Source organism: Scardinius erythrophthalmus (genome assembly GCF_964197995.2).
Source record: "Scardinius erythrophthalmus genome assembly, chromosome: 2".
NCBI classification, from domain to species: Eukaryota; Metazoa; Chordata; class Actinopteri; order Cypriniformes; family Leuciscidae; genus Scardinius; species Scardinius erythrophthalmus.
Window position 1 is genome coordinate 29,910,647 of NC_138222.1, and position 24,944 is coordinate 29,935,590.

The window sequence follows — 24,944 nt, forward strand, 5'->3', positions numbered from 1 at the left end:
ACTGATAGCAGACTAATGCTGGGGACACACGACTAGCTGACACATTCTCTGACTGTTTTCATCGACTGCAGCAGATTTTAAACACCGACTTTGAACACAGACTGAACGCGCTGAACACGCGTTTGGGCATGATCAGTCATACGTATCAAATTACATTCATAACCGGCCTTAAAGTGTGTCCCCAGTTATTAATGCAGTTATTAGAGAGAGATGTTGCAATAATGAGACAGAAAAGCATGTGCGTCAATATTATTATTTATTTATTAATTAAATTCCTTTTAATTAATTCGAATTCATTCTTTTTTTTTCTATTATTGACAGATGACAGACTAGCCAAATAAATGAAACACAAAGCCCTTTTAACAAGTAGGCCTATCAATAATTATTTATTTGTTATATTATCTGCAATAATAATCCGTGCTGCAGGATTATCCATTTATTTAGCCTATATTCAGTTTAATTTTCTATTGATTATAGATAGGAATATACTTTATTTATTCAAATTAAACTGCATGTTTCCATTGATTGTGAAGCTAGACACTGAAAATTCCAGATCAAGCTCATGCGGCTAAATGTTTTTTTTCTTGTTATGAATTGTATCCTATTTTCCGTTATTACGGTTAACTACGCGAAGTGATATGGAACTGTAATGCGGTCAAGACCTGCCTGGAACTACTTTAGCTGTGCGTTTCCCTGAAAATAATGCACACCTTAGAACGTTCGTCAACCAATCAGATTCAAGCATTCAACGGCCCTGTAGTATAAATTTCACCAGCCATTGGCGCAGGTATGGGGGAAAAAGTTATCTCTAGGCCCTGCATAGAATAGCTGTCTTCCTTCTGAACAACCTTTGCATAAGGAACCCATCTATGACACCTTCAAATGCTGTCTGTAGGTTTTGGAACAGAGTTTTAGTCTTTTCTCCCTCTCTTGCATATTCGCTATATGTATTTTGTGCCTCTTTATTTTACTTTCCATTTTATCCACTCCCCCTTTTTTCTTTTTCCTCATGAGATATTATTAGCAGGGCAACATGGGCTGCTGCTCGATCAGCTGAAGACTGTTTTAATTAAGTGTTTGAAATATGTGCTGAATCATTATGGGTCTGCTTGATTCTTGATGTCTCCTGTAAATATGGGTTGAGTGCAACACTGGAGATGTTTAGAGGATATTTAATCTCCCCAGGCTGCACAGTGAGGTGAGGTGATGCTTGGCCGTGGGCCGATGTTTAGTACTTAAAAACTTCTCTTCAGGTCTGTGGAGCATTTTGTTTGAGTTTCTCTTGGCAGGGTGTGAAGTAAATTAGCGTCCACTGAGATGCAAGACATCTCTTTAGTTTTTGAGCCAGCGCGGGGAAGCTAAAGTGGCAGTTCTTGCTCTGCTGAAAGACCTCATAGCTAGACTTCTCAAAACAAAATAAATAAATAATTGATGTATATATAAATAAAAAATGCCACTGTTCAGCTTCAGATATTTTAACCCCATTCTGTTTTTGTACTCATTCTATGCTTTCTATTTTTTCCTGCCTTTCTAGCTTCCTAGAATACCTTTGTATGATCTTTTTAAGGATTGAAAAGAGTTGTGACTAAGAAGTGAATTTCATTGTTGTTTGTTTTATAAAACTCCCACCTGAACCTCTTTCCCATTCCCCCGTCATTTCTGTGTTCTGAAATATCAAGCCGTTCCCGTGGATCTGTGAACATCAGAGGCTGTGGATCTCCACTGAGAAGTTATCTTAATTGTAGACCCACAGCATGTGTGTTTTATTGCCAGGTTTCAGGAGGTCAGTGAGATGGACTCACGAGTGCTACGGCGCTTGATGTTTCCACTTCCGACCTTATGGGATTTCACGCTCACCTTACTGATTGAACAACACAGAGTCAGGCGCCTTTAGCTAGCTGCAGGATGAAAGACCATCACAGACAGGACCGCGTCCCTTGTTATTAATTAGGTGTCAGAAGTGGCCATCAAAGGAGAAGCTGTTGGACTGATTTGGGAATTTTCGCCATGTGTTTTAAACTGATTTATTTATTGTATTTGTTTTCCCAGAGTCACATCTAACCTCAGCTATCCTAAGCTGAGCAAAGTAATGGAGAGGCAGCGCTTTATTTTTTTGCGATTACGCACACTCACACACACATGAGAGGATAAAGAAGGTGTGTGGGTGGTGGAGCATGGCTGAATTATCAAGGCTTATTCCAGACGTCTCCACAGATTCAGTGGGATGGAATTGATTCAAGGGCACTTCAATTATAAAACAGAGATGAATCTCAACATAACCAAAGAGATAAGTAACACAGTGGCCCTCAGAGATCCTGCTTTTAAAAGTCTGTTGCCAAATTTTGACTGGAGATGCATTTGAGACGCATATTTCCACCAGGTGTAAACAATAATGCATCTCGGCTGGCCACTTGTGATCTGGTCCGTTGGGAGACATCTTAAGAGTGTAAACAGCCTTATTATGTTTTGTTTACCCTTTTCTTTAACTGTTTGTTTTTCTTTTTCTTTTTTTCCTCTCACAGTGTGCAGAGTATAAGGAGAAGGCTTCAGTTCTGGAAAATAAGCCAGCAGGAACATTTGTGCTGCAGGTCCATGCAGATGATGCTGATGAAGGAGCCAATGGAAAAGTCACATATGGTTTCATGCATAAAGACAGCACTATTCCTGCCTTCAGCATTGAACCAGAAACAGGTAACGATTCAAGCACACTTATTCAATGCTCATTCATGGTTCAGTGTACACCCAATAACTGTACTAAGAGCATGAAAGTAGATGACTCCATTGTCATTGGATATCATTTGAGATAAGTCACTGGATTTAAAATTTAATTTTTTTCATTATTTTTTGATGGGGTAACTAGTTAACACAACCTTTTTTAAATATGTCTCATTAAGCACTGTCTTATAATGTCATCATCATCATCTTGTCTCCTCTCTCTCTCTCTCTCTCTCTCTATCTCTCTCTCTCTCTCTCTCTCTCTCTCTCTCTCTCTCTCTCTCTCTCTCTCTCTCTCTCTCTCTCTCTCTCTCTCTCTCTCTCTCTCTCTGTCTGTCTGTCCGTCTGTCTACCTTGAAGTATTTTCATGAATTCTAACTTGAGTTTAATTCACTTTAATCATAGCCTTTCAAAACATGCCTACTCTCAAAGAGAGAGAAAAGACAGTATTTAAATGTGTCGTGTCAAGCCCCGTTCTTAAAGAAATGGAATGCTTTATGAAATGGAACTGTTCATTGGACATCAATCATTGTGTCTTTTATGGAGGAGAATAAAGAGAGAAAATAGGAATGGTTTGCAGTGGGAGAAACTTGCGGCACGTTTGCAATGACTTCTCAAATGCAAATGGGGAACTGTTGAGAGATTTGACTCTCTTACTCAAAGTACAAAAATGAAAGAATATTTCCCACAATACTGCTGTGCGTCTAAGTAATGTTTTTTGCTTGATTTCAAAAGACAAATTTGTTCTTTATTATATAAGATTAAATGGAGATGTATAATAAAGGCAACTATATTGAATTATTTGTAGGACTGTGGATTTTTTTTTCTATATATATATTAATAGAATAGAGTATATTGGTGAACAGAATCTCCATGGTAACAGAGGTACTATTTCAGGTGTTATCGTAACTGCTATGAAGTTTGATCGGGAGAGGCAGAGGGAGTATACAGTAACGGTGACGGCCACGGACCAAGCGGCGGACCCCCTCATAGGCATCTGCCAACTCAACATTCTGATCCTTGACGAAAATGACAACAACCCCAAATTTGAGAACTTGCGCTACGAATGTGAGTAATAAGCAACTTATTTTCAGCATCTTTTATGTTTCATACCTCTTGAATTGTACAGGACTAATAAGTATAGGCACTAAGTGTAGTTACATATCCATGTTGTTCCAAGATTCCGTTTCCTAGCCAGGTGCTTTATGGGAAGATTCCAGCAAAAAAAAAGAAAGAAAAGAAAGAATGTCCACATCAAATACGAAAATCACAAAACACAACCACTAAAAAGTTATCTCTGATCAGAACAGTTCAAATCAGATTTCTTTCAACGCATTGTAGCTGAAGAGTATAAAACTAAAACACATGCCTTCCATTTTCATTAAATTCAGAATTCTTATGCACAACTCATGCTTTTCCCTATGGCACTTGAGGGGTTTATTATATAGTATCTGGACACAGTTGCATAAACAAGGCCACTATGTTAAAGAATTAATTTTGTCAACATTTACTCAACCTCATTTCCTTCCAGACTCAAAAGGCTTTATTTAATCTTCAAAAAACAAATTAAGATATTTTAAATTAAACTTCTTGTTTCTGTTCTTCTTTTGAAAGTTCAGGTAACCAAAACTTACAAAGGATTAAAGAAAAATTGTAAAGGCATTGTAAAAATAAATCCATATGAATCGAGTGCTTTAATCCAAGTCTTCTGAAAAGATAGTGTTGCTTTATATGTTTCGACACATACAAACACATACAGTATGGTAAACATGCTGTACAATGAGGTTTGCATGCAGACTATCTTTCGTGTGATAGTCTCTGTGTACGTGTATTTATATGTAAAAAATAAAAGCCTAAATTAAATCTCTTCATTATATAAAAGGATTGTATCTCTTCATAAGACTTTGATTAAAGCGATAAAGTCATATGGATTTGTTTTATGACACCTTTATTACTTTTTTTTGTGTGTTTTTTCCAATGAAGGGATAGAAACCACTCAGGTTTCAATTAATATAACTTTAATATAACATTTGTGTTTTGAAGATTTTTCCAAGTCTAATGAGTTTGGAACGAGATGAAGGTGAGTAAATGGTGACAGTTTTCAGTTTTGGATGAACTATCTTATTATAGTTGTTAAGTGTCTTAAGAAGTAGTTTGACCAACTAGAAGTTAGCCAAATGGTAATCAGGTTTTTTTTTTTTTAGATTCAAAATAGTTTTTTTTTGTATCTGACTTGATGTCAGACCCATCTTAAAGAAATTAAAAAAAAAAAATAGATAACTAACTTGTAAGACCTTAATTCTAAACTTTCACAAGAAGTGTGTCCTCGTTCATCAATGTTTTATATGCATGAGCAATACTAGCTCAGTCCAATGAGATTTCAGTGTGGGCGGAGCTATGTGTTGGGACATCACAGAAATTAAAACCAAGAAATCTTCAAAAGTTTCTTGTTGCTCTCCAAGCTTCTTATAGAGAAAAAAAAAAAAAAACTAACTAACATGAAGGAGATTGTCGTTATGCTGGTTTGTATTGGTTTAGCCTAATTTTAGGTGGTGGACTAACTTCTGTTGTTAGTCGACCAGCATGATCTTTCTGATGAAGCTGGTTGATCAAAAAAGTAATTTTCCTTACATATTCCTAACACTACATCACAGAATTATATATGAAACTGATTGATTCATTTATGATTATATTAAGTGTCTTTCATATGCAATTTCAAAGATAGGATTGGTGGATATGACAGTTATCAAAGCTTTTCATCTTCGCACCAGCAAAACAGTGTTTCCAGTGCATGTTAAATAACCGGTGTCTTCCCTCTAACAGACTTCTTGCGCGAGGACACCATGATTGGTACCAGTTTTCTGCGAGTGGCTGCACACGATGATGATTACAGCACTAATGCGGTGATCACTTACTCCATGTCCGAGGAGCAGCCGGAGTATCTGCGAGTCAATCCACTCACTGGCTGGATCTATGTAAACCAGCCTATCTCTCAGGTCAGTCCTGCTCCAAAAAGCCAGCTTGGGCTCAGATTGAACCGAGTGAAGTCCTCATGGTTCAAATGTAAAGTGATTTTGAGTTCACCTGTGTGAATGTGTGTGGGTGCTCCACACAGTCGAAGAGTTTTAAAAAGCAAGTTTCAGACTTGAGCTTTCTCAGGAATACTTTCCAGCAGAATGATTCATCATTAAACCCTCATAGAGGGCAGGAGTTTGAGGTGTGTGGAAAGAAATCCAAAATTGCATTTGCAACATGAATTTTATATACAGTAGTTCTTGTGTGAAGTTTTAAGATGCCGCATTGTGAATGATTTAGCAGGTCTACATGAGTTTCTCACAGCACTCCGCTCAGATGATATAAAGATGGTAACAAGGTATTTTTTGGATTCTGCTTGTTTCTGTAAAGTTGATATCTGAAATGACCTTGCACTGAAATACAAAGGACTTGTTTAAGCATTAATAAAGGTTATTGATGGGGTGTTTGTGTGTGTGAGAGAACCTTTGACAAAAGATCTTTGTAACTGTATGAATACCAAGATCTTGTGTCATCTGGTGCATATGGTGACTTTGTGTTTCTCTGCGTTTGAGCGTTTGCATACATTCTTTTTGCGATTACAGAAAGTGGGCAAAAATTGTTTAGTTGTCATTTCACATCATTCTACATGCAGATGGTCTGCTTTTTCGAAGCAGATGTATGCATCTGCAGTGAGATGACAACAAATACAATGATGTATCTATCTGTTTTGTTGACACAGTTCCATTTAAAGGTCATCCTTTGTGTCGTAGTACTGGGATTGTTTAAATTTCTGGATGCCAAGGATATTCTGATTTTCTTTCCGGAGGACCCACTTCTTAAAAATAAATTGAGACAGCTTTGTGAGTGTGTATTTTAGTTAAGACCTAGTGACTGTCAATAGAAGAAAAAAAAAAAGAAAAAAAAAAACTACTGTAATCTCATGATTTCTGTTTTTATACACTTTGAAACAGCAATTCTGTCAGGACCACTATCGTCAAATACGATTGGCAGTTAGTATACAGTTTGAATTGGTGGTATGGTTCTGTTCTGGGCAAGAACTCCCTGCGCATCCATGCAGCCTAGCATGGATAAGAGCAGGGAGAGCAGCAATAACCCCCCTTGGGGTAAACAGAACAGAACCAACATGAATGTATTGAAGATATTATTAATTCAAGATTTTAAAGTACAACATAATTTGAGAATTTATTCTGATTCAAGGGGAATCAGAATGCCATATTGACTGGACAAGAGGAGGAGCTGGGGATGGAGGAGGGTAATTAGCTCCTGAAAAACACGATAATGCTGAAGGAGTATGAATATGAATACAGTCATAGGCGTCGTATTCCTATAGGTAGATGTGGTTCAGCTGTCGCTACGCTTGATTATCATCAAAATCTTTAAATGAGTTAATTTTGTTAAAAGTATTTAATAACTTAAGCTAACATGCCAAATTTGACACCCCTAAAATATTTTGTAAAAGCTATTTTTTGTGTTCTTTTTTTTTTAATTCAAATATTTCACCCTAGGCTCCTGTTTGAAAACCCTTGTTTTAGTATATTTAAATTTTCCCAATTTTACATTGTATTTGACATGATCATCAATAAATGTGTTTGATTGTTTCCAGAGGACCTACATCAGCAGGCAGATCATCGCTACAGATGGAGGGAATCGGAGCAGTTCAGTCGAGCTGGCAGTCACAATCACTAATGTGAAGAATCAGCCTCCACAGTGGGAGAAAGACAAATACGAGGTCGTCATACCTGAAAACACTGTCAGAGACACTCCAGTTGTGGTATGTACTTAACATAACGCTGAACACTTATAATCTACTAGAGCTCTACAGATATGTCAGTTATGCAGATTTATGCCTGTTTTTTACTTCAATTAATAACAGGATCAAAGCCATACAGGGTAAAAAGCTATGAATTTCAGTGATTCCACAGATATTTATTACATAAGATGTAGATTTCACCAATGCTAAATATACTATGAATGCAGGACCAAAGGCAAGAGGCAAAATAAACATATAGCTTCTACTAAGTGATTTATTACTTTGGCCTTTGAGGCACACCTGTGAGGCACTCCATTAATTACTATGTCTTTTATGTGTGCATTGAAGGAATGCTATGATGGATGTTGATAGGTTTTAATCCCACAATAAGGTTGTGGGTATTCCTTGAGGGGCTTGAGTTCCCAGACACTGTCGACTTTACTGTCATGTACTGGCGGTTACAACTGACAGTTTGTGCTTTCTGCTCGACCACACAGAGTCTTCACACAGCCTGTCACAAAACACATCCACAAGTACACACAGTCACACATGTACACACACTCACATAGTCCATTTAAAACTAATGGTAAAATGCTGTAGGATTTTCTATTTTCTTCTGCCAGAGCTTCTGTATCCCTAGCATGAATCATCTGATTCTCTGCTTCAAATTTTAAGGATGCTGCTTCATTACATGCACTATTTAGGAAGTCAGCCAATCACTGAGTCATTGGATAATTTATGGACATCTCCTTTTTTTTCCATTTTCATTTGGTTACAAATGCACTGAAAGTATTCATTTGCTGAATTTCCTGGAATACATTTATTGTCATTAAATCCATTATTAAGGCAGATGAGGATTTTATGAAGAGAAGCATAAACAAACAAAGGACAAAAAAAAGAAAAGAAATAAGACAAAAATAGAAAACTGTTCTGAGGTAAAGCTTGCTGTTCTCCCAGTTGATCTTGTATTTAAATGTTATTTGTGTTCTTGTTGGTATAAGGAGTATTTAATTGATCTGGTGATTTCTTTACAGTTGCCCTATTAACAGAGAGTTTCGCAATTGTTATATTTAAAGACAGCAACTAAATTCTCTTAGGACAGAAAGATAAGCCTTTGATGTTTAAGATGCAGATCAACCTGCTTTGTTCAGCTGAAATGTGTTTTTTTATAACATTGCTTAGTATTATTATTTTTAAATAGACTAGTATAGTTATATGAATATATTAAATATTATAAAATATATGAATATTATATATGAAATTGGCTGCTGTTCAAAAGTTTGTGGTCGAAAAAAACTCTTATGCTCAAGTCTGAATTTATTTGATAAAAAATACTGTAAAACAATAATATTGTGAAATATTATTACAATTTTAAATAACTATGACTACTAAAATAACTCTGGATTCTTTGATTAATAAAACGTTAAAAAACAGAACTGATTTCGAATATTACTTTTTTGTAACAGTGTAAAAGTCATTACGGTCGATTTTGATGAATTTAATGTATCCTTGCTGAAAAAAACCTGATTCATTCTTTCAAATCTTTCTGACCACACACTTTTGAACGGGTAGTGTATATATGAATATTAATCCAATTCTCCCCTGTCAGACTATCAAGGCCACTTCTCCGCTGGGTGATCCGAGGGTGACTTATAACTTGGAGGATGGATTGGTGCCAGAGAGCAACATGCCTGTTCGTTTCTACCTAACACCGAATCGTGAAGATGGCTCCGCCTCGATTCTTGTTGCAGAGCCCCTGGACTATGAGATCACACGCAACTTCATGCTCAGGGTTCGAGCTCAGAACGTGGCTCCTGTACCCCTGGCGGCCTTCACTACCGTTCACATAAACATCACAGGTAAAGGTCATCTACAGTATATGAGAGGTTGTCATGTGAAACATGTTACACTTATTAATGGCAGTGTATATGTGCAATTTATTAGTATATATGTCAACCAGAATGACAAACATTCCCTGGTGCCCCTATTATGCTATTTTAAAGGTTCCTCGTTTTGTTTTGGAGGTCTCCTACAACAGGTTCACATGCATCTATGGTGAAAAAAAACACTTTTATTTTCTCATAATATACATTGTGCATCGCCTCATTTCTCAGAGTCTGAAAAAGATTTGTTTGAAGATTCAGCCTCTCTAAACCCCTCCTTTACGAGAGCCTACACTGCTGACCATGAGCTGGCATTATGAAAATGTGTTGCAAACCTATGGAGGTTATGCATGGTTGAATTTTTATAATGGTGACGTAGGGTTTATAACATGAAATGAGACTGAAATTACTGATGACTCGTTTCAGGCAGTTCAGAATCTTTAATATGTCATGCACTTTGATCTTTAAAAAAATGGCAGACCTTTTACATTCACAAACAGCTATATTACACTCTGCATGAAAGGTATTCAAAAACGCATAATAGGGGCGCTTTAATGTGAACTGATTTAGCTCAATCCAATTTAAAAGAGGTCTTTTTTTAAACCATTAAACATAGAAAGTTACTTCCATGTAAACCTTTGAACTCAGATCAGATTCAAAAGTACATTGTTCTGTATGCACAAGCAGGACTCAATGCGTGTGGTTAATAACTAAATTAAAATAAAGGACATAATGTAGATGTTACATTGACCAGAAACATCTCAACATGGCTTTGATGTATCCGGCAGAACATGTTGATTATGATGAAATCCAAAGGGTAGCGTGTACATGAAATGCAGCTCTTCGCATGCTTACAGATAATATTCTGAATACATGCAACGCAAATGGATATTTTCTCTGAATTGCAGATTTTAGAGTACGTATAAACATTACATCTATACAATTTGCTGTTAGACTGAACTGATTCAGTTAACAGTGAAATGTGGGTGTAGTTCCTGTGGTGCTGTTGGTTTACAAGCTTGTTTACAAACCTTGTATATTTCTTAAAGGAACTTTCTTATTTCACATCAAAACCATTTACAAGGAGGTGTCTTTATATCTTTATACATTTAAAATGACAGCTTTTAATCCATCTTAAATGAGATAAAATATGTTTTAATTCCAGTTCCTTGTCCTCATACTTGTTAATTTCTTTTTATAATCCATTCATGCTCTTAAGTTCTGATCACTGCAGAATGCATCCTATTTATATACACACAACTCTTTAATAGCCTTTATTTCATCCCACCCTGTTTGCCTCTACTTAAGTATTCCTCTGTGTTCATCTCTTCCACTGCAGGAAGTCTTACCACTTCCCCCTGTAATTTAGAGTTTGCCCCGCAGTGTTAATCTAGCTCTCTCTTCATGGATGAACCCTGTGCTCTCCCCTAGTTATGACTGCTTCTTTATAATGATCTAGCTACAGTTATAGTACTTACAAGATGTATGTTAATGCATCTGGAGTTGTAGGAGCAGGACACTTGCACCTGATCAGGATCAGTTCCATGATCTGAAGGGTAAAACACTATCGTTCAGCATAAGCCACGGACAAATAATTAATCTGTTCTGTTCTTTCTGACTTATTTACACCAGTGCTTCTTGCTCCATTTAAAAGCACAGCCAGTGCCGTGTTTGAGAGAGAGAGAGAGAGAGAGAGAGAGAGCAAAACGAGGGAGTGCTGGAGGGAGGAGGTTGTAATGGATTTGGCCTTCCTGTTTAATTCATGGTTTACGGCTTTGGCTGATAGAAAATTAAAACCTCAAAGTGCATCAGATGGTGATTAGTGTCTGGAATCATTGAACCCATTAAAGATCTTACCCTAAATTCCAATGTCCTCATGTCCCTTCTGGTACTGAGAGAAGCACTTTTTAGAAGAGTAGTCTTGGTATTAATTTCCTCTTGAACACACAGAATCCACTAATGTAATAAGGCTTAGATAAGACATAATGTCAGAGTTTAGATAAGTCTGATTTGTTCTGATGGAAAGCCAGTGTTTTAATTTCCCTCAAGCTACCAAATGATATTTCTGCACTTTCATAGTCAGGTGGCTGAATCTCCACATATTTAAGATGCCAAACTGTTGTGTTAATGCTGCAGAACAAAAAAAAAAAAAAAAAAAAAAAACACATATATGTAATAAAATGTTTTTGATTCACATGAATACTGCCGTTCTCTGTAACCAAGGCCACATTATTCAGTTTCTTTGAATGACAGAGAACCTAAGATTCATATCAGTGTTTAACAGACCTACAATAAAGCCATCAAAAAAAGTGTTTCTTTATGCAGCAACCAAAGAAAACTGATGAAAAGTTTTACATCAATTGTCTGTTTAGTTTTTGTAAAGGTGTTCAACCTGGGCCCACCGATATGGAGATGTTTTAATTATAATGTGACCGTGTGGCTGTCTGTTATTCACAGATGTCAATGACAACGTCCCGTTCTTCACCTCCTCCATATACGAGGCATCTGTGACTGAAGGGGTGGAAATTGGGACTCCAGTTCTCCAGGTGTCAGCCAATGATCTTGACCTGGGGCTAAATGGGAAGGTATGAAATTGTATTTTTCTATTGAATTAGCTAGTCACCCTAGCACATATACATATACATCTAAACACTGTACATATACACTATACTAAGCATTATGCTCACTGTTGAAAGAGCTGTAAAATTAGGATGAATAGAATACTCTATACACTGTATCACACTATGACCGCAAAAACTTGCTTATTTATACTGATAAAACATTGACTACTGTTTCTTTGCATTATTTGTGTCATATTTCAGTGGGAGGGCAAACATGATATACTGTACGTCTTAGATTTATTTATTGTTTACATAAATAACATTCTGTACCGCATACATTCTGTTCAGAGATTAAAAAAAAAAAAAAAACGTCTTTTATGTTCATAAAGGCTGCAGTTGAAAATTCAGTAAAACAGCAATATTCTGAGATGTTATTTAGAATAACTGTTTTCTAGTTTAATCTTTTAAAATGTAACTTATTCCTGTGATCAAAGCTGAATTTTCAGCATCATTACTCCAGTCTTCAGTGTCACATGATCCTTCAGAAATCATTCTACTATGCTGATTTGCTGCTCAATAAACATTTCTTATTATTATCAATATTGAAAACAGTTGTGCTCTTTTTTTTAGGATTTTTTGATAAATATAATCTTCAAAAGAACAGCATTTACTTGGGATATGTTTTGTAACATCATAGTTTTATACCTGATCAATCACTTGATCAATTTAACGCGTTCTTGCTGAACGAAAGCTTTTTTTTTTTAAGGTAGTGTGTTCTGTCGGCTGATTCAAAAGGGTGTGAGGAAATGTTGTGTTAGTATTTTTCTTCCCTCTCTTCCTTATAAGGGGCCTTCTGAATTGATACTGAATTGAAATTATGCCATTTATCATTCACATATATCATTATTTATATATATATATATATATATATATATAGAGAGAGAGAGAGAGAGAGAGAGAGAGAGAGAGAGAGAGAGAGAGAGAGAGAGAGAGAGAGAGAGAGAGAGAGAGAGAGAGACAGAGATAATATCATTCTTTTTGTCTTACAACCCAACACACACACAGCCCCTTTTGTGCCAGATGGGTTTTGTTGCATGTTTTATTAACCTGACCCCTGCAATCATTTTATTATGCCGTTTACATTTAATTCAGCCTCTTATTTGAGTTCTCGGCTCTAATGCGGCCGGCAGGGCATCATTTAATACCCACATCATGCTGGTTTAGTGTGGCCGTTCAGAACAGCTTGTATGATAATTGTTGTTTGGGGCTTGTTGAAACAGCAGTTGGCACTTCTTCATCAATTCAACGGTTTTGGCTATCTAGATCAACTTCATTATTCTTAACTTGAATGGCCCTGATTTCTGCTTTACCTGCTGGGAAATTGCCAATGTGCGTGAGAGGCATTACTGGCAGAACAAGCAACAGGAGGTCTCAGCGTTAGCTCAGAGTGCTGTGTAAATAAATTATTAGAAAAAAGCTGGATTGTTTAATTACATGGGATTAGATAGGTACTCTGGAGTTCTCTTAAACACACATATGCACAGACAAAGGCTGTAACATGTACACAGGAAGACAATTATTAATGCACTTTTCACACAAGCCTGTTAACTGTTCTGTGACAGGTGGCACACTAATTCTCCTCTTAATGTCATTTCTTCTAACCCCCATTTCTTGTGTGTTTGTGTGTTTGTGTGTGTGTGTGTGTGTGTCTCTCAGATTTCATACTCTCTACTGAATGACCGAAGTGGAGACTATCAGTATTTCCGCATTGATCCTGAGCTGGGCACCATCTTTACGGAGGCTGTGTTTGACCGTGAGACCAAGGGATCCTACCTTTTGGAAGTGAAGTCAGTAGATGGCTGGGAATCAGCCAGGCCAGGGAAACATGGACAGCCCAACTCAGGTACAACAAGCCTATTGTATTCAGTTGTCATATCAATGACATTGTTTTCAGTCGCATTTATTAAACTTTTTTTTAATGCATACTTGTTTTGAAGGATTATAAACAAGACACAACTTTAAAACCTTTAAATTAATAACATTTCTGTAGTCGTTTAATCATTATTTTTCATGTAATATTTATTTTGTTTGCTATGGGGCACAAAGGGTGTTTTCTCAGTATAGACAATAGAACCATAAAATATGCCAAAAATGTTAAATAAATTTACAAAAGTAATACATTTTATTCATGTGCTGTAATCCAAATCTTTAGAATACATGTGATTGTGAGGACCAGACCCAAATTTAAGTCTTTTTTCAGCGATTTTCATCTCCATTCTCAGCACTGACTGTTAATCCAGTTCAAATCCCACACTCATTATAAATAAAAAAATTGCCGCCTCAAAGGGCTTTACGACACATTTTACGACAGCGATATCAAATGCTCATTGGCTCCTGTCTGTTTCATCACAGATCGCGACATGCCGTGTTTTGGGTGATGTGCATTTGAATGAGAAATCCGTGCATAACTGCTATTTACACTTATTGTAAAATAAAAATACTGCTATTTATAGTGTAAATAGAATATTTTTCTACTTGAACTTAGTGTAAATAGAATCTGTTGCTATTTAAAACTTAGTGTAAATAGCATATATCGCAAGAAAATATGCTATTTTCACTTAGTGTAAATATAACCTTGTTGCTATTTTCACTTAGTGTAAATAACATCTATCGCAATTTGCACTTAGTACAAATAGCCACTGCCAATACATTATTGTGATTACACTGGTTAAAGAGGCCTGTTGCCTGAAACTTATATTAAAATACTCCTGTTCCTTCATCATATTTGTGTTCGTGTTCACTACATACCATGACAGTACGTTTTAGCATCCATCCTAACGTACAAAAATGTATGCCTGTAAATGTTACGTATTAATACTTACATATTAACCCTCTGGAGTCTGGGCTGTTTTTGGGGCCCTTGAGATGTTCTGACATGCCCTGACATTTGTGCTTTTTTCAGTTGCTTATAAACATATTAATGGCAAAGGTGTAAATTCACTCTATAAAGCACAAACAGCGCTACAATAATATGTGAGCCACGTGAATGTACATGTTTTCATTTTTGAGAGAATAATGTTTATGCATGGATATTGAAAAAACTTAAAACTAAAATTTCTGAAATAAGGCCACAAAACAAATAGTAAATATGTGTCAATAAGACTTTTGACTAATGGATGTCCTCGCCTAGAATTTTTTCTTCAAAATTATGTGAAAATAGTCTTGCTTTATTGTTCACATAAAAACATACATTGATTTAAATTGATGTAAAACAGGTTTTGCTTGAAAAGCCAATATGCGAGGGGGCGTGAACGAGGAGTGGTTTACACCTGAATTACCACCCACTCTGCATAATGATGAGCCATTCACACAGGTGTGAAACTGACTGAGCCACAATGCAAGGACAAAGGATATTTAGAAGAAGACTTAAATTGACCATTTAAGATTTTGCTTACATCTATCTTGTACATATGTTTTGCTATTTTATTAAAAAGGTTACAATTACAACAATAATTACAATTTCAACAATATTTAAAGTGTACTCTTTCTTTGTAAAAAAAAAAAAAAAAGATTATAGGCCTACATTTTATCTATGTATTCATTACTTTGAATATAGCCAACAAACATCTTAGTTGATGACTTTATTTTTGACAAAAATAGTAGGCTATTTTATATATAGAAATTGCTAAACAAAAGCTTATTTGATGTGGCAGTATATTCTACAGTAAAAACTGTACCCAAATCTACTAAACCAAGTGTTGTCTTTCATATTTCGCCTGACTGTAATGTTGTTTTCATGAAATATTAGGGCATATAAATGTTAATTTGCAGTTCACGTTGCTTATACAAATAGCCTACATTTTATTTCAACCTATTTCAGTCGATTTTTACTCATCTCAGTATAGCAATACAGTTTGCTAAAAAATCATCATTCGTTGACGATAGGCTCGCGATCTTTGCAGTAGGCTAGTGAACGCACCGGAGAAATGCACATTTATTATACATAGTTTGTTTTGGATGGTTTTGTGTAGAACCAGTTTTCTGTAAATATATTTCACATTTTTTAGACATGTGAGGCGAGTAGGCTCATGATTCATGATGATCTCCAGTTCAAGCACCATGTTGTGATTGCTAGCCTATATTTACTTTAAATCCAGGAAATTTGTTAATGAAAAAATTTTTAAAATTAAGATACAATTGATACAAAACGAAATTCGTTTTAAAGAAAGGATTTGTACTTTCTGTTTTGAGGTCTCTGTGAAAGTTTTAGAGCGCTGGCGTCCATAATGGAGAACTGTCACGTATTATTGTTTTTTTGCCAGCTGTGGTAAACAGCGCGCATCTATGCCGTTCGTTCATTCATAAACAGAAACCCGAGAAGGAAAAACTTACTAGTATTCCTCAGCTCGTATTCCTCGTATTCCTCATTATTCCTCACAGCGCTGCGAGACGGTGAAGTAATGTTCTGAATAAACTGGTGTTTTGGTTTTCTCACGAGTCATGCTGATGATAGGGGCGTTCACAGGATTGCGCGGATTACCTCAGCCATTTGCGTTTGAATAGCACGCGCTCTCCGTGGGCGGAGTCACATTACATTTGAATTAGCTCTAATGAGGTTGACTGGAATCGCTCTCTTTTAATACAGATTTCACAAGATGAGAATATTTGTTTTTTTTATATAAATTACTTCATTAAAAAGAAGAGAATTCAAGCTTCATGCCTGTGTGTCTGAATGCCTGTTTGACTGCGTATTCACTGAGATATTGCTCATTTTCGGACGCGTTTCAGAATGGACTACAGGGACAGAGAGAAGGCAGAACTCGCTTCGTGTTTATTTTTCTTTATTTGGCAAAAAGCACAACACTTTGTTTTTATTGTGAGTATACACAAAAATAATACACATTTAACAGAATCGATTGATGTATGAAACTTGTTTTGTAAAATCAAAGTCAAAAGAGAATTTTGGGTCTCAATCAACTCATAAGGAAAAAAAGCGAGCAGATCACGCCGGCGTGATCTCCGACCTCTGAGGGTTAATAATGAGACCAGACTGCAAAATCACACTTGCAGTCGTGATGTTAGTCTCTTTTTGACTTCTAAACACACACCGTTTGGTTATGATATCCACATTTTACAACTTAACTGACTCTCTTAAATATTTAAAACTCATTCAGACCATATTAGATGTTCATCTTTGTCACTGCCACAATGGTGACTGGTGCTATCAATAAAAAAAAGAATTTGAGATTCATTACAGCTGTCAGCCTCATAGACTAACTGTTTGGATGTAACCAGTGTGGAGTGGGACTTCACCATACAGAGCTAAATGGGATCTAAAGTTCAGGGGAATTTTCCATTAGCTGCGTAAAATATTACATTGCATAATCCTCGTTTAATATAGATAGCGTAACAGTTTGATTGGATTTGTTAAACCACAGGGCTGGCCAGAGTCTCACAGAAATGTATTTTTCATTCATTGTATGGATTATTAAAAGCATCTTCTTTTCCTTCTTAGCTTTCCTATATAACACTGTAACACTTGAAGTCAGCAAGACACACAGAGAAAAAAAAAAAAAAAAAAAAAAGTTCATGTGTGTGACATTCTTGCTGGTTTAAATGTTGATGAAGGTGCCAGAGGGGAGGGGGAGGTATTGGGGAGCTGTATTGGGACAGTCTGAGAGAGAAAACAGTCTGCTCCAGTACTCTCTATCCTCCTCTGCTGTCTGTCTGCTCACAGTTTGCCTTGCACTACAAATAGAGGAAAAGATGTGCGCTCCAACACACTTACAACTGCAGTGAGATGCACAAATGTGGAGTATCAATTTGACACCGTGGCAGTGTCAAATATGGTCGATCACACAGGACACAGGGTGTTGATGAGCAGAGTCACATGTGCACATGCACATAATTACACAGAAACACGTGAATGCTAATTGTACTAAGATGCTGTCAAAAACATCCATGTGACAAGGAAACACACACACAAAAACAATGTTTGTGTGAAAATCACACAACAGAGTTGTGCCTCTGCATTTGTGAGAGGAAAACATGACCATGTCTTCATGGTGGAGCTCTAAACAACATGTCAAACTGTCACAAAGTGGCAGCTAAGCGTATACCGTGCTCTTTTTACACAACATAACACGCCAGAAAGAGAGCAGGATCAAGACTCGAATCAGGCACTTTATCTACGAGTCTATCTGCCTCTCACAGCCCTGACTGAACTGAAGGTTTTGAAAAGGTCACTGCATGTTTCTTTGTTTGTTTGTTTAAGTTCTTCGGTGCATTTTTTTACAATTGTATGCAAAGGGTAGTTCACCCAAAAATAAAAACTCTCCATGACTTTCCAAACCTGTATGACTTACTTTTGTGTAACATACAAATATATCTTGAGAAATGTCTGGGATACGGTACGACTAAACAGTTACCAAAAATATTTGGTGGCTAACATTTTTCAAAATATCTTCTTTTGTGTTTCACAGAAGAAATATAGTTATCCAGAATCAGAATGAAATGAGAGTAAATGAGTGACAAAATTGATGACCCAAGTTCGAAGAATGGGATTGTTTTTTTTTTCGATCCCATTCTTCTCCCTTTTCCCATTTCATTTCCTCATATCAGCTCAGAGTTATTTATTTTAAATAAACAATGAATAAAATATTTGAAAAGAGAAAAAAAGTGTCCAACAGGTATTTATTATTGGAAATAATGTATTTAATAGGCCTGTACTTTAAATATGTCCTTGCTTTTATTGGCATGTTCACAACACATGCAGCTGATATTGTTACAATATTGATGTGCTCAAAAATGTGGCTCCCTTCCTGGACTTTCAAGGACATTGTTACGTAGCGTGGTATATTAGAAACACGATGAGGAATAATTCCAGGAAACAGACTTCAATCACAAGCATTCAGGAACCAGGAGAAACGCAGGAGAAAACCACACAAACATTAACGAGAACGAATAGAGAGGAAGGCCTTGTCCACACTAATACGTTTTCGTTTTAAAACGCATCTTTTTTTCTCCGTTTTGGCCTTCCGTCCACACCAAGACAGCGTTGTATTAATGAAAACGAAGCTTTTTGAAAATGTTCTCAATTGTTCAGATGAAGTGGATAAATTTGAAAATTTGACAGTGTGGACTGTCAAAACGGAGGTATTTAAAAACGATGAGAAAAAAAAAAACGCAAGTTTAGTCACGTGATGCATATTGTACCAATGGATATTCATGTTTATACCGGTGTTGTGCCTGTTATGTGCTATTCACTTTTACACTGTTGCTAAAATGTTACTTTGCACAGTCTTCTTATCACATTCCTGCAAAGATGACAGAAAATGTAATCACGTTTACTGTCCTGCGGCAATACACGAGAGCAGTTGTGTTTTAGACCAAACATATAGTGACCTAGTGCGACCTGGACACATCAGTGAATGGTGAGATACTTTGCTAAATAAAATTATCCTGTCAGAAGAATTGCGCGATAACTTTATTATTTATTTTTCTGTCTGTATCATCTCAGTGAGCTTTTGTGAGGTTTTACGCATGCGTAGTAAGGTGAATTTAGCGTTTTCAGGCTTTTTCCAAAGGTTTCTCATCTACACGGAATCGTCGGAAAGCGCTAGTGTGGACAGAGAGCGTTTTTAAACTAAAACGCCGTTTTAAAATTATCCGGATTAATTAATTAATGTAGACGTAGCCTAAGGGAGAACTAATGGTTAAAGTATACAGAGCAAACAAAGGGACTTACATGTAATTAGTAAATTAACAGGGCACAGGTGAATGATATAACTAATTGAACAGACTTGGGAAAACTAGGTCACAGGAATAAACCAAAAACACAATGAAACATAGAAGACAGACCATACATGTAACAGACATGTGTACTGATCAGCAGGTTCAATATGGTTAAGAGGTAGGTGTAGATGTGGCCTTTAGGGATAGAGACAAGTAGGCTAATGTCCCAATAAGGCAGCCATTTAACCATATATGATTTTAATAAATACAGTATATACACTCTATATCAGGGGTATTCAATTAAAGTTCCAAGAGTTCCAGTCTCTATATTTCCTTCCCAGTGGAGGTCCATCCGGACAATACCTTTTTAGAACAGTTATACATTTCCATTGGGGCAGCCGTAGTACTTTGTAAAAAAAAAAAAAAAAATACAGATATACACCAGATTTCAAAAACGGAATTTATCTTAGGGGGTTAGTAACTTCATGAGCTGAAAAAAGTGATTTCGCTACCAACCCTGCACTGCTATCGTGATTTCTCTAGTACTAGGGGTGTATACCTTGCCAAAAAACAATGATAGCATTTCCTCCTCCAAAAAGTGAGAAAACGCCTATTTTTTTTTTTTTTTTGCATTAAAGAAATGTGAAGAAATGTGTTTTAAGAGTTATTTTTTTCAGTGGATGTTGTCAGCACATGTGTTCTGTGTATCTGGAATGCATTTATTGACAGCCTACCAAACCCACTGAGGATTTGAAGAAAAAAATAAATTTTCACATTTTTCTTATAAAAAATAAAGGGTGCATACACTAAAATGGCCACAATTTTTTTTCGCGATATTTCCGGCAGAGCAGACCCTCCAATTATTTGTTCTTAGGGTCAAACTTAACAAAAAAAAAACACAAATAAAAAGTATGGCAGACCATGTCAGGTTCAACCCATTTTATTGAGCTTTTGAGACTTTGGCTCCCCGACTAAGAGAGAAGCAACACGCACAGAGCGGAAAGGGCTCGAATGAAACGCGTTTGGCTCTAGATAAAAATATTAGAGGATATAGCGGTGAAAGATCATTACCGTAAACGACCCTGAGCGCTTGTGGTGTGAACCTCTCCGTTGTTTTGACGGTCTGCTCACTTTAGTCTGTAGAACCGGTAAAATGGCACAACAATGTCCCACGGTCCGAGTGGAACAAAGGGTCCGCCATTTGAATCCCACTGCTCTATATACAAAGTTCTGTAATGAAACTCTAGATGGTGCAGGCTGATAGGTCTTTAACCCAATCTGCTTGCAATCATATCATTCTCTATATGGCACAGCTGATTGGTTACTGCTGTATCACTAGCCAATGAGCTCGCTGCTCAGCCTTCAAATACTTGGTCAGCATTTGCTGCAGCAGTTTGCAGCGCGCTTTCAGAAACCCTCCACCTTCCACAGCTCTACCTATATAGATATGCTACGGGTAATTGATGTATTCTATATTGTACAGCAGAAGCATGTCTTCCTTTCTCACAGCAGTGTGTCGTGTATTGGCAGTAATAAATCCTCTACTTACTTTGCAACAGCAGCAGCGTAGCAAATCTATTCCTCCAAGACCAAACATATCAACATTGTCATATCCATGACCATGGCAAACACTCAGAGTTGTCATGACAAAAATGTTATTATTCCATACTTTTTATAATGTACTAGAATAAACTACACTCAATGCAAAGAGCCTCTGCATTTTCATTTTTTGGTGAACTATCTCTTTAATAACTGCTCTTAACTTCAGCAACAGATTGTAATTGATGCGTCTTCTCATAATTAATTATTACATGGGGAAAGCATCACAAATTCAGGTAAACAGAACCCCCAGGGTTTTTCACATCACCTGATGACTTCAGACACGACATACAGTAGATCACATGAGAGAAAGATAGAGAGATGAAGATGGACAGAAAATGAATGAGACAAACAAGACACAGGAGCTTGATGGAATTAGAAATGGCAGATTTTTACAAAGATGGGGGAGAGAGAGAGAGAGAGAGAGAGAGAGAGAGAGAGAGAGAGAGAGAGGCAAACACTTGAATGTAAGAAAGATGAGAAGGAAAGATAAGAGTATCCAAACACAGATTGCTAATCTTGTTTGTGTTTTTGCTCTCATCAGATACGGCGTATGTGCGTATTTTCATCAGTGACGTGAACGATAACAAGCCGGTGTTTGCACAGTCTGTATATGAAGTCGACGTGGATGAGGATGCTGACGTGGGCTCCACCGTCCTCACAGTCAGCGCTAATGATGAAGATGAAGGTAGGTGAAGATGAGGAGGGGCATTGGCTGATGGGTAGAATAATATACTCATTTGTAGATGGAAGTGGGAAATATGGAGTGTTAACTCAAGGTGAAAGTGAGAGTCTTACTGTAGATTTGAGAACCTGATATCACAGCCCAGGTGTGATCTTTAACACCTGGTGAATACATTTTCTGTTTGTGGCAGGGCCGGACTGGGGACACAATTTCAGGCTAGGAAATCTCACTCTCATTCAGGCCACAACCAATTTTGAAACCACAGACAACCGTATTTATTTTATTTTTTTTTTTTCAGTTTTTTCTTGCATGGCCATCACATAAAAAAGGTCTAAATCCTCAAGCTGGGGCCGTGCTAAATAATGAAAGGTTCTCCCTTGAACTGTACCTTCACTTCACTTCCCTTTTCATTTTATTCATTTTCCTGATATTTCTCAGTCTCTTCTATTTGTCTGTCACTTCTTCAGGTCTACTGTTAAGAACAGAACTGTCTCCACCTTGTTGCAAAAAAAAAAAAAAAACATTTTCATCTTGGAATGACTAAACAAATCTATATTTCATACAAATATAGTAAATCAATTTTTCTAAATTGTCTAAGTTAGTACAATAACTACATCATGACGATATATTTTTAGATGTTATATTATTGCATTATTATGATGATTTTTGTGTTGTTGTCTGCCCTAGCTCCCCGATGTATATACCTGTATTTTTCTACCAAATTACTAATGGAACTTTAAAATAGATTATAATGATATCTTTTTGCATACAGTGTTTTGAGTGACTAAAATGTAAAATGCAGTGGTGCTACTGCTAACATTTGCTAGCAGTTTAATACTTCAGTAAGTTGATGAAGACAAAACAGTAGCCTATTTACAGATGAAACTGACCTGCACTTGAAGTCCTGGACAGGTCAGTAATTTTGCAGCTTGTTCGTTGAGACCTTCTCTGCTCCACCTGACCGCTTTCTCCATCGAGTCCGTTGCATTGATTACTCTATATGATTTCAATTTATTATTAAATGCCGAATTTGGAAATGATCACTATGGTGTTATGGGCAGGCAAAAAATATAAAATAATAATAATAAAAAGGAAATAAAAGGCAGCTAGCCAAATCAGTCGCCAGGCCACCTGGAATTCTCCCAATTCTCCCGATGGCTAGTCCTGGCCTGGTATGAGGGAAATGTAGCCTATAATAAACATCCTCAAAATGTATTTATAAAGGCCATTCAGGGAGAAATATATATATATATATATATATATATATATATATATATATATATATATATATATATATATATATATATATAATAAATCATGGTGAAAATTAGACATTTGTATTATACATGTTTAATTTCAGAAAAAAAAGTTAAATCAAAAGATTAAAAATACAACAAAAAAATAATAAAAATTTTGGAAGCTCAGATGAAAATTGTAATATTTAGTTAAATGCATAGTTTCTGCAGTTGGACTATATTAGGGCATACTATACCTTTCACAGGGTTTGGCTAGCACACTATAATATTAACGAAACACAGTTGGAACATGTCCCCATGAGCTTGAGTTTGTCTCCAGGCTATTGCTCTCATATTCTTCTGCTTCGTGCAATAAAATCTGTACCACTCATGACTGAGACACAGAGACAGTTGGTTCCTCATCAATATACCCTGAGAACAGAACAAATGCTGCTCCCAAGATAACCAGCAATGCACAAACCTTGGATAATATTTTTGTTTTATCACACACTCCAGAAACACTCACAAAGAGTATAGTCTACATAACTCATCAGCCAGCCTGTCTCGATATACAGACGCACTACTGAAGCGCGTAATTCCCTGCGGTCCACTTTAATCCACGTTATGCTCCTCGGTGTGGATTTGATGTAGGGGAGAGGAAGGGAATTCTTGTATCAGTCATTTATCATAATACAGCCTGGAGTGGCTGGACATGAAACTTTACCCTGATGAATAGATTTCAGCCTTCACTGCAGCTCTGACTTAACCCTCGCAGCCACTGGAGCAGAGCCACGGGAAGCTGGCGCGCCGTCGTAGTACATCTGCGCTTTCATAAGGAAGCCATGCTTGATTCTGTGTATTAGCAGAAAACGCAAATACGCCAAATATTCCCTAATGCAATTTTGTAGAGGTACCCAAGGCAACACGAGATGGTGGAGATGAAACGGCGATAAGGCTCCTAATGTGTCGTTCCCTATTCATTAACCTCGAACCAGCAGGGATATCCAAACACACGGCAAGTAGATCTGAAGGATTGTTAAGCAGAAGTGTTTTTGCACTGTTTGCTTAGCCGGGTTATTTGTTTACATGAAGTCTCTTTGCATTTATTACTTACCTCAGAGAGATGAGCTCTGAGTCCTAAATATAAAATAACAGCAAAGGAGTAATAAAGAATTTAATAAAATGGCGTGCTCAAAACACATGCATTGCATATTTCACTGTTTAATTAACAGAGCTCAACAGGGGATCCAAACATTTATTATTTCTTCCCTTTTAAGATGGTTTTTACTTTGTGCTCCATTGTCCTCCATTCTTTCACACGTGAGAAGAAAGTCAAACAGGTTTGGAATGACGTGAAAGTGAGTAAAGGGAGTTCACTCTCTTGAACCCTTCTTCTGCTTAATCAAACTTAGCTATCAGTGATTTACAGTAATTTTAATTAAGTCTAATTTACCTGCACAAAATCGCAAAATGTGGGCAAGTCAGCGGCATTGACAATAAAAAAAAAAGGTTTAAGGTACACGAGGCTGGTTTTGTGAGCTGTAAGTCTTGAAGGAGTTGTTTTTGTTTTTTTTTACATTTTTAGAAAAAAAGCCCAGCTTGAGCTGAATGGACCTTTGATTTATTGTCTGGCAAGAGCTATGCAAGTACAAAGCAAGGTTTCAGAAATAAGTTCATGCTTTCATATACCATTAACAGAAGAGAATGTTTCATTGTAGACATATCTTCACTTAATTTCAAGTTTAT

General features: G+C 36.7%; 1 protein-coding gene across 1 annotated transcript in view; it reads left to right on the top strand.

Moving 5' to 3' along the window:
* LOC308707040 (neural-cadherin) overlaps positions 1-24,944 on the top strand; it is a gene marked incomplete at both ends in the record, with an annotated part of 259,279 nt that overhangs the window by 138,013 nt on the left and 96,322 nt on the right. Inside the window, 8 exons of the mRNA XM_081393095.1 lie at positions 2,523-2,691; positions 3,613-3,783; positions 5,539-5,711; positions 7,355-7,522; positions 9,111-9,360; positions 11,842-11,969; positions 13,662-13,848; positions 21,823-21,966. Coding sequence (XP_081249221.1) covers positions 2,523-2,691; positions 3,613-3,783; positions 5,539-5,711; positions 7,355-7,522; positions 9,111-9,360; positions 11,842-11,969; positions 13,662-13,848; positions 21,823-21,966 — 1,390 coding nt within the window. The remainder of the gene's footprint in view (positions 1-2,522; positions 2,692-3,612; positions 3,784-5,538; positions 5,712-7,354; positions 7,523-9,110; positions 9,361-11,841; positions 11,970-13,661; positions 13,849-21,822; positions 21,967-24,944) is intronic.